This window comes from Ctenocephalides felis, unplaced genomic scaffold (genome assembly GCF_003426905.1).
Source record: "Ctenocephalides felis isolate EL2017-DRISC unplaced genomic scaffold, ASM342690v1 CF-g0.4_SCAFFOLD_01886, whole genome shotgun sequence".
NCBI classification, from domain to species: domain Eukaryota; kingdom Metazoa; phylum Arthropoda; class Insecta; order Siphonaptera; family Pulicidae; genus Ctenocephalides; species Ctenocephalides felis.
The window spans coordinates 79,861,057-79,872,750 of NW_020538040.1; the positions used below are offsets into that span (position 1 = coordinate 79,861,057).

The 11,694-nt window shown below is 29.3% G+C and overlaps 1 protein-coding gene across 1 annotated transcript; it reads left to right on the top strand.

Moving 5' to 3' along the window:
* The first annotated feature begins 5,600 nt into the window (after positions 1-5,600).
* On the top strand, positions 5,601-8,900 carry LOC113377004 (Kv channel-interacting protein 1). Its single transcript, XM_026617157.1, has 5 exons — positions 5,601-5,959; positions 6,522-6,591; positions 6,686-6,756; positions 6,955-7,149; positions 8,244-8,900. Exons 1-5 carry the CDS (start codon positions 5,804-5,806, stop codon positions 8,370-8,372), a joined length of 621 nt encoding a protein of 206 aa, XP_026472942.1. The 5' UTR covers positions 5,601-5,803; the 3' UTR covers positions 8,373-8,900.
* The last annotated feature ends 2,794 nt before the right edge of the window (positions 8,901-11,694 follow it).

Genomic DNA, 11,694 nt, shown 5'->3' on the forward strand with positions numbered 1-11,694 from the left:
TTTAATATACGTCCTTTATTCAGATATAAAATTCAGGTTCAGGGTATTCAGGTCTATAGATATAAATTTTATGGGATGTTTGAAAGGTTGTATGAAAAAGGCAAACAATATTTTTCACAAGTTATCAAATATTGTCTTGAGAATATAAAAAATAAATAAAATATAAAAATAAACATAGTTTTAATTGTAGAAGGAGATGAAGTGGAGAATCTCAAAAATTGATTCCTGATCATGAATCATCCGAATTGACACTCCTCATCCGAAGAAGAAAAATATATATTTTATTAATCTAGAATAATGTTTGTATCGTATGAACTATGAACATGTTAGAATAATTGTATTTCACAAAACAGCGTCTGCCTAATTATTACAACTTTTTTTGACATTTTCGATTTTTAAAAATAGTAAAAATAGGAATTTGTGAATGTTCGTAGTTTATACTAAAAAAAAAATCTATGTAGAAGACTCTATAGAAATAAGTAAATCGGTCCAGTAGAATTTGAGAAATCATGGGTATCGATTTCGGAACACGGATCAACCGATTTGAATGATTCAAAAAAAACTTCGATTCCTATTGATAAGTTTTTCGTCAAGGCAGTTTCAAAGATACGGCTGTGCAAAAAGTAGGAATTTTTGAATGTTCGTAGTTTATACCAAAAATTTTGACATTTTCGATTAGTAAAAATAGGAATTTGTGAATGTTCGTAGTTTATACTAAAAAAAATCTATGTAGAAGACTCTATAGAAATTTTAAGTAAATCGGTTCAGTAGAATTTGAGAAATCATGGGTATCGATTTCGGGAACACGGATCAAACGATTTGAATGATTCAAAAAAAACCTTCGATTCCTATCGATAAGTGTTTTGCCAAGGCAGTTTCAAAGATACAGCTGTGCAAAAAGTAGGAATTTTTGAATGTTCGTAGTTTATACCAAAAAATATCTATGTAGAAGACTCTATAGAAATTTTAAGTAAATCGGTCCAGTAGAATTTGAGAAATCATGGGTATCGTATCGATTCGATACCATTTTCGGAAAATGAATCAACCGATTTGAATAATTCAAAAATCAAAAATGATTTGATTTCTATCGATAAGTTTTTCGCCAAGGCAATTTAAAAAACATGCCTGTGCAAAAAGTGCCAAAAATGGCAATTCAGTTTTTGATAGAACGGAGCGTCCGAATTCAATAATTTACAATTTTTGTTACTTGAATTGACAAAATGAAGAACTTATTAAAATCGACTTTTTTGGAAAGGCAGGTCTAGCGGCTTTGGAGATCGAGTGAAAAAAGTAAAAAAAATGCCATTTGGCGCACGAAAATGATCATTAGACATATGCACTTCAAATTATCAAATAATTTATCAAGATTATTATAATAATAAATGTTGTTTACAGTTCTGTGGATTCTGTACCAATGTTTAACTGTTAGACTGCGATGCGGCACTTACGCGCTTCGATATTTCTTCTTTGAAACAGCCGCACCTCACGATTGCTTTCAAAAAGTTCAAAACTTTAAAAAAATATTAAGATACAAATAAAATCTATTTTTTTTTCAAAAATTTGAAAATTCTCACAGATCTCATTTTTTCAAAGTTTTGACAAAAAAAATGTAAAGCTTTTTTTTACATTTTAATTTTTGGTACTGGAAGTTACAGCAATTTGCCTTAAGGCACGATGCCAAGCACCACTAGTTGTATATTGTTTTGAATAAATAATCAAACAATAAACTAAAATGCAAATGATCATTAAAATAATTGAATATGTTAGAGTTTACAGGTCATGTCAGCAGTTTTTTTAACTTCCCGTAGGGCAAGTTATAGTAATCGCAAAAAAATCGAAAATGAAAATTTTTGCATTTCTCGACGTTTCAAAGGTTTCTGAATATTTTGGCATACCTTAGAAAAAATGGATGTATGTGTGTGTGTGTGTGTGTGTTTGGATACAAACTTTCGTCGACGATTTCGAGAACACCGATCTACCGATTTAAATAATTTAAAAAACATTCGATTCGTATTGATAAGGAGACGTGCTGATTAGTTTTTGGTGGAGGCAGGTCTAGCCGTTCCGAAGATACGGGGCAAAAAGTGCCAAAAACGGTAACACAGTTTTTAAGAGAACGGAGGGTCCGATTTTAAAAACTTAAAAAACATTTTACTTGTATTAACAAGATGAAGAATTGATCAAATTTTCATGAAGGCAGGCCTAGCGGTTTCGGAGATCTAATGAAAAAAGTAAAACAAAAGGCCATTTGGCGGTCAAAAATGATCATTAGACATATGCACATCAAATTATCAGATATTTTAACAATAAGTATACATTTTGTTAACATTCCTATGGATTCCATACCAATGCTTATGCGTTAGACAGCGACGCGGCGCTTACGCGCTTTGTCCCTATGCAGTTAAAGCAGTACGATTGTTCAGAAAAAAAAGTTCAGATCTTCCACAATATGTCAAAATAAAGAAAAAAAAAATTTTTTTTTCAAAAAACTAATTTTTTCATTTCATTTTTTCATTTTCATTTTTTTTTTTCAAAAAATTCAAAAATGTTAATCGTTTTTAAAAAAATAATAATTTTTGGTACGGGAAGTTCCAGCAATTTGCCTTAAGGCACGATGCCTTAATTGCCTTAAGACAGAATTCCACTTACGGCTAGTTGATACGGTAGCGTTCTGTAAAAAAGTTCGGCGTTCGTCCGTTTTGTAATGAGCAAATGAGCAAATAGCAACGGGCGGCTAGTTAAATAGATCTCTTTCGTCTAACACGGATGAGTTAGATAGACGTGCGCGTGCTCGTAGTTGTTTTGACCGAGAATCTCCCGAAAATATCCTCGCGATCGTTCAGAAAAGGCTAACGGTGTACGCTGGCGGACATCGCGCCGAGGAGTGCGCAGTATGACATGCGCCATATAGCTCGGAAAAACCACCGCAGTGCGATACGGAAAGGCATCGGAAAGGCTCCCGCTTGACAAGGCGGACAGAATAAGTGTTATAATTGATACAAATTCAACCCCCCCGAAACATTTAGGAACCGACGCTAAAACGTCGTTCCTAAACATCGTTTACTCGAATCAAAGACTAATTTATGAACAGTTCGAAATGTGGTGATTCAGTGGCACGTCTGCAGAAAAACATCACAACTAAACTATTTCAGACTCTATCGAATCCATATAAAAGCTTGCGTTGTATATTTAATAGTGTTCGAAATTAGATTACTTGTTATTATATTATATGCAAAACAAATGGAACCATGTGCCAGGTATATACAAGTTATGTTATATATATATATATATATATATATATATATATATAAGATTTAGACTATAAATATATTATATTTATTTATACATATATTTATACCCATACAAATACGTCATACTTCAAATAATTAGTAATGCGATTTATTTTTATTGTTTTATGTTAAATGATTTTAATTAAAAAATTAGTATATATATATATATATATATATATAAATATAACGAATGTAATTAAATTCATTAGTTAATTTATACGACGTCGAAATTCTAAATTTTGGAGTAAAATAGCAACTTTATATTTTATAAAGATTATTTTTCTGATCGTTTTTTCGATAACGTTTTTGTTTCTCTTAATTATAGATTCCCTTCCCTTTTCAGTTTACAAAGTCAAAGATCATAATATAATATCCATCATAGATAAAAGAAGAGTATATATCAATATATTATGATTCAAGTTAGCATTATATTATGATACAAGTTAGCATTATATTATGATTCAAATATAATATAATATTATTATTCAAAACTTTAAAATTGAAATGCTGTGGATAATTTAGAGAAGTATAAACAATGGGCACAAAGTTATTGCTATGACAATTGTTTAAACAATTTCTGTTTCAAAAGAGTAATCATTTTAAACCAGTTTTTTATTATGAGCTTTATGTTATATATATATATATATATATATATATATATATACAGGGCCGGTCCTGGGGTTCTCAGCGCCCACATGCAAGATTTGTTCTAGCGCCCCCCCCCAATAGTTTTAAATGTTTTAACAGTTTTTCGTTAAAATTATATAAACATTTACGTTATTTTTTTTTGATTAATTTTTAGTCATTCTGGATTTAATACACAAAAAATAGATAAAATCTGAAAGCGTATAAAATACATTGATTTAAATTTATTTAGAAAATCGAGGCGATTCGCGGGTTGATCATAATCAAATATTTTTAAATTCTCAATTATTTCTAATGTATTTGTAATATTAATATTTGGGTTTTGAAACATTTAACTTATTTATTATGCGATTTATTCTATAGAACAAATCGTGCCAAAAAAGCAAAAAAAACTAGTATTTGATTTTTAAACATAACACTCGTATTTCATGTTTTAATTTAAATTAAATTTTCACTATTTACAATATCCAAAATTGAATCGTAAACTTCTCCTTATTGGTATCGTAAGGGCCAATAAAATTAAACTTTTAAATTATTTTTTAAAGTGTCCAAAGATTAGTAAAAGGTGCAAAGAAATTACTTATTCCCTTAACTATACGGGAACAAACAAATTATAATTGTATCTGTATTATTTCTGCATAGTTAATAATTAAATTTTGTATAGAAAAAACTTAAAGGTTTTTGTTCCTAAGTACATTTTGCTTCCATTTTTCATATTTGCTCCATAAACCTAACCACGCATGTCTTCAACATTCAAAGTTCATCAGATGTGAAATATTTGCAACGAAAACAAAAATTACAAGTCAATTTTTCGGAATAAACAAGCCATTTTCTAAGCACTGATTCCCCATTTTCCGTTTTCTGTAGTATAATTAGTATATTTTTCTTTATTAAAGTTCCATTTCAACTAAGTCAGCTTGCCATTTTTCACCAATAACGCCCAATAATTAATTTAAACTTTCGTAGGTTTGCTCTTACGGGGTTGAACACTAAATAATTTTTTTTTCGATTCCACGTTAACTTCAAACGAAGAAAAAAATTAATAAGTACATTAAACAATAATAAGCAAAACAATAATTTACAAATTTGCAGAGTTATTATTTGGTTAATTGTTTCTATTGATATCACATTGCAAACTGAATATGCTTTTTGTGTCACATAGTTAAGTTGAAATATTTAATATAATCTATTAAGTATTCTGGATTTTATATTTGAAAAAATATATAAATAATATATTATAAATTTTATTTCCGAACCTCGTTTTGGCGTGCGCCTGCATTTTTGCATGCATTGCATTCAAGGTAGGACCGGCCCTGTATATATATAATATATATATATATATATATATATATATATATATATGTATGTATATATTATGTTTATATATATATATATATATATATATATATATTTATATATATATATATATATATATACGAGATGTATGTTAAATTTTTATAAGACTGAATCTCATATATATTTATATATATATATATATATATATATATATATATTATGTTTATATATATATATATATATATTTATATACTTTTTGTGTATGAGACATTTTACGTGTGATAAATTTCGAGTATTGATGAAAATATTTTTCATTTTAGGTTTTAATAGAAACTTCATTTTAATATTAAATAATTGCGGAATGTGCTAGTAGTGGATCATCTATTACTCACTATTAAGTTGGGTGAACGAATTTGAGCAGTTGCAATAACAGCTTGATCTAAAATATTTACAAATTCGCTTAGATTTTGCATCCTATTTTGTAAAATTAAAATATACATCCTATATGCGAATCGTGTCAAGAAGTTGAGGCCGTTTAACCAATTCAAATAAAGTGAGCCGCCTGCCTTGTGATGGCAACACCACCAGATACGCCGATAGAAGAGGTGGTGTACGAATTGGAGCCCTCTCGGATACCTAAACCTGTTCCCGTGGCCCTCGAGGATCTTTGTCGCCAGACAAAGTTCACTCGGCAAGAAATTCGCGTCATGTACCGCGGATTTAAAACTGTAAGTGATATAATCAAATTTTAAATATAATATGTAGCCATTTTAGAGGTAGTTTCGTAATGCACCATTGATGGAAGCCTATTGTCAAAAAAACTCGAGCATATAACTTTTATAAGTCACTATTATGCCAATTTATTATCACCAATTCAAATCACAATGGCTATAAGAATATTCAAGAGTTTGGACGTATCGAACAAATCAATTGCCAAAGTTACCAAATGCATAGCAGTTTTTTTTACCATTTTGATCCGTCTGTTGACCAATGGATATGAAAATTTTATCCCTCATGGTTGGTCGTTCTATTTCACGGTTTATGCAAACGGTTTAATAGTTGATTCTACAAATAAACTACAACTTATAACAGACAGACAACTTTGATTAATTATCTGGGTTTGCCGACGATTCCTCTGCTTACCAAAAGCACAGGAACGAAATATAAAAGCTTTTTAAGGCTTTTAGGCTTTTAAGGTTTTGAGGCTTTGAAAATTAATTAATTGAAAACTTGTAACAATGAATCCAAATTGCATCCAATGAGCTAACGTTATAATATCACATTTTGCAGGAGTGTCCCGAGGGCGTTGTACATGAAGATTGTTTCAAAGATATTTATGCAAAATTTTTTCCTCATGGAAGTACGTATATTCAGTCATTTTCTTACTTTATATATATATATATATATATATATATATATATATATATCTTTAAAACCTTACAATTTTGTTACAGATTCTACATTATATGCGCATTACGTTTTCAGAGCTTTTGACGTAAATTGCAATGGTGCTATTAGTTTCCGAGTGAGTAAAATAGAAATATGAAAAAAATAGTCCAGTATTTTTAGAAACCAGACTGTAAATTCTTTTTTTTTTATTGATTGATTTGCCTGCTCTATTATAATACATATTATTATAATTGAATAACAATAACGAATCCAATTGTTTCGTCTGACAATTATTACGACACGTGTGTTATTACATATCTATTAACTCGTATAGGATTTGCTGGTTACTTTGTCAACGTTACTACGAGGCTCAGTGTATGAAAGACTACGATGGACCTTCAAATTATATGATCTAAATGGTGATGGATGCATATCACATGGCGAATTAGGTGAAGTGGTAGCAGCGATACATGAATTACTTGGGAGGCGAGTCCATCAACTGGAAGATGATCGCAAAGCGAGGGAACAGGTACCCATTTAGCTTGAAAACAAAAAATTAATAATATATATATATATATATATATATATATATATATATATATTAGGGTGGTCCTTAAAAAGGTCATTTTCGAATTTCCTTGCTCCCAGGGGCTCAAATGGTTCCAAATAGATAAAAAACAATTCTCTGAAAGGTTTAGCTCTTAATATTAACGTTTAGATAGAGCGCAATTCAATCAAAGTTTGTATGGAAAGAGCATGGTAAAAAATTTGAAAATTAAAAAAAAATGTTTTAGGTATAACTTAGCGACAAATGAATGAGTTTTATTCATTCATTTGTTGGCTAAATTACATCTAAAAAACATTTTTTTAATTTTTGAAAATTTTTCCATGCTATTTCCATACAAAACTTTGATTGAATTGCGCTCTATCTAAACGTTAATATTAAGAGCTAAACCTTTCAGAGAATTGTTTTTTATCTATTTGGAACCATTTGAGCCCCTGGGAGCAAGGAAATTCGAAAATGACCTTTTTAAGGACCACCCTAATATATATATATTATGATGTAAAGTTTACATACATGTTTACATTGTAAACATATATAATATGCGCGAAGAAGCGCTTTGCGATCACACATGAAGAAGGAACAACCAAATGAGTGGGATGAACATTGAAAAGACAATTGTCGCTAGAAATTTGATATTTTTGGCATTTACCGTTTATATCAAGTTTATCTAATAATTATCTTTGGTTGCATAGTGCAAAATACACCTAAGTACGCACATGCATACATTCCGACTTACTATTTTCATAAGATATTGCGAATTATCCAGTGCACATGCGTCATATCCCCTAGTATAAATCCTGCACGAAATAGGTGAATGATATATAAAACTATACTGGTGCATGGCATCGCGCCTTAAGGAAAATTGCTAAATCTTCCCGTAACGAAAACTAAAATTTGTATAAAAACTTAAAAAAAAATTTCAAAACTTTGAAAATATCAAATTTTTCAGAATCATTTCAGAAAAAATTTGACTGTTTTGAAATTTTTTTTCTAATGTTTTAATTTTTTTTTTTTAATTTTAAAATTTTAATTTAGCTACATATAAATATATTACTTAGGTGGACAAAGTATTCCAAAAATTAGATCTGAACCAGGATGGCGTAATAACAATCGAAGAATTTCTTGAGGCGTGTCTAAAAGATGAACTCGTAACAAGATCATTGCAGGTGTTTGATCAGGGCCTATGATGAAACTGGGAAACCAGTACAACCCAGGAAGGTGTTATAAATTTCGACGTGAATTGCATAAGGACTTCCACCAACGGTGACACGTGGACAAAAAATAAATATAACATGACGATGCTGTAATTTACTGGAAAAATCTGTCTTCGGCAACTGGTTCTTAGGTAATTAAAAATTATGTATAGACGTATTTGGCCGCACTTAGAAAAAATGTACGTTTTCAGTTGTTTAATAATTATTTCATACAAACGAATAATCCGTTCATCGCACCAAGATCTATCATCGGCTTGAAATGACTGTGAAATACAAGATGAATCAACTGACTGTAAGTTATTACGTTTTAGACTATAAAAAATTATATTATATTGTTATGAATATTAGAAAAATTATATGGTTATAAATACTAGAAATATTTAAAACTTTAAATGTGGCAAAAAACATTTACAATGTGCATGATAGATAATATTTTGAGAAAATACAATTTTAAAGAAAAGAACGAAAACAAAAATGTAAAAGAAATGATCAAATAAAATATGGAAAAGAGGACAAGTTAGCTCATAGTAATGTAATATATTATGCTTTCATTTGTGGTGTATTATCAAGTTATTGAAAACTACAATATTAAAATTCAATACTAGCAGCGAGTGTGTGATAATTTTTAGAAAACCGCACCTTTTTCAAAAATGATTTCATCATAGTTTATACGAAAACCTTTCAATTTGTGTATTATTCTCGATAACAAATATAATAGTAATTGATAGCGCGTTTTTGCCTGAACAAAAAATAATAGCAAATATCTAAGAAAATTCAACTGAAACCCGTCAGGCTGTATTAGCATTACAATGCATTTGTACTGGATAAGTACGAAGAAAATTTGTGTACACCAATGCGTAATCTAACTATTAATCGCGTAATCTATTCTATATCGGTAAACGACTTCCATATGTACTTTATTTTAGCTATTCAATTTTTGTAAAATAATTCAGAAGTTGATGTAACACCTAGTTCTGCTTGCAGAATTCCTTATAATTAAAATCAAAGTTCTTCTAATGGACCTCTAAGACACTAAGCAATACATTTAAACATATATGTATTTGAATTCTTCGATTTCATTGAAAAAATTTTTGTAAAATAATTCAGAAGTTGATGTAACACCTAGTTCTGCTTGCAGAATTCCTTATAATTAAAATCAAAGTTCTTCTAATGTACCTCTAAGACACTAAGCAATACATTTAAACATATATGTATATGAATTCTTCGATTTCATTGAAAAAATAATAGAATAATTGAATTTATTAACTATAACTCTGTGGAGATCTGAAATGTTGTGCGAGCACTTGACCTCAAATGCTGACAAAACGTAGACGCATTCAATGAAATCGTTTAATAAAAAATGAGATGGATGTTTGTGTCGATAAATATCTAAAAATTGGCCTTCTGAATACGACTATAACAACAAATATCATTTATGAATAACAAACTTTAATAATCTACCTACATTTATTATCTATAAACTGTATAAACGTATGATATTAGGATGTATGTATAACGCTCGAAATCATAACTTATTGCATGTAAGTTATGATAAACTTTAATGTTGTATTGAAAGTAACAAAAAAAAACAAATATATTAATAGAAATTTGTATATAAACTTTTGATGTGATTATCTAAAAAGATATTTTTAGGAAAATATATATAAATAATTATTGACGAAATATTTATGATAAAATTTATATATTAGTTGGAAAATAAGAATTCTAAAATGATATTTTTTGCAACAAACACTTATTATGTACCCGCCAATCTCAAAGTTAAACTGCATTTATTTTCTAAGCTTAATCTTAAGCATTACATCGCGCTGCTAACTGATTTTGCAAGAAGGGAAAAATTGACGTATTAGGTTTTAGTAATATTTAAAATTGTTATTTCAATCTGAATGTTTTTCTGTGTTTGTAATAGTAAATGTATAAAAGGTTTTTGCTCAATGGCTTATATATGTTTGTTCATACATTTATTTTGATAGATGTTGTATTGTAACAGTAAGAACACGCATTTGCTGTGATTGAGCTCTGTTCCGGATTAAGTTTGACTTGGTATAGTCTAATTCTGTAAAAAATACTGATGTATGATAGAAATAATACATAAAATTCAGGCAAGATCAATGCAATTGTTTTATGTAATTGCCTTAAATATATATATATTTAAAAACCTTAAAAATACTTGAGATGCATACAAACTCAAAAATTAATTATTTTAGTTCAAAATAATATTTTAGGAAATACCATTTTTATAAGTTTTATAAATGTTATCATTTGCATCAGTAATTATTACATTTCATCTCAGAGTTAAGGGAAAGCTCTTCAAGCTAAATAACTTAAATAAATAACAAATACTATTTAAAGGATACAATAAAAATCTTTTTTTGTAAATATTTTTTTTTAATCAGTGTTACTAGCTTTTGGTAAAAACTTTATTATTCATGTATATGTTTTTTCGCTTTTAAGCCTTGAATTAAATTCTATTCAGTATTCTTCATAAATTAAAAAAAAAATAACATTTATGTTTCAGGCAGTCAAAAAGTTCGTTTTCATAATTTTTCTTAATTTTCGTAAAATTTAAATTTGAAGTTCGAAATTATTATTATCGTGAGAGGCCATATTAATCAGCCTTTGGAATTTCGCATTCAGTTATTTTCTCACTCATAACACATTGTTTCATATAAGCAAAACATCATTTTCAGATCTTTGAGGGGAAATTGTAATTTCATTATCAAGTAATTACGTGAATTCAATTCAAACTCAAACTTTTCGAAAACCCGGGACAATCAGTAATCCGGGACTGTCCCGGCCAAACCGGGGTATGGTGATCATAATAACATGTAAACGCATGACGAAGCGATCGCTTCATCCGAGCCGTAACTTTCGTATGGCAGTAAAACAAATATCTGTACCTGTTAAATGAGCCTGAAAGGGGTTGGAAAAGTTACCAGATCGACATAACCCAAAAAGGATATAAGTCCAGGTAGGCGTTATCTTCTTATATACAATTAAATTTTGATTGTCCAAATCTATAGTTATGTCCAAAAGCAGAACATCCTTGGATGATGCATTATTACTGTGCAGGCTTCTTTATTTTCAAAAGCAAGTTTGTGCTTCGTTCTTCCCTTTCTGTCCTCTCCTACTGTCGATCTTGGTGGTAACGTCCCGAGAAGAATAATTAGATTAGAAAAAAAATAAAGACATTCAAAGAATTTATTTCCATTTGAACAGTGAAGAGGCAAAACTATATGCGGCGATTCTTTACGCAAGTAACCTCCACAAGTTAGTT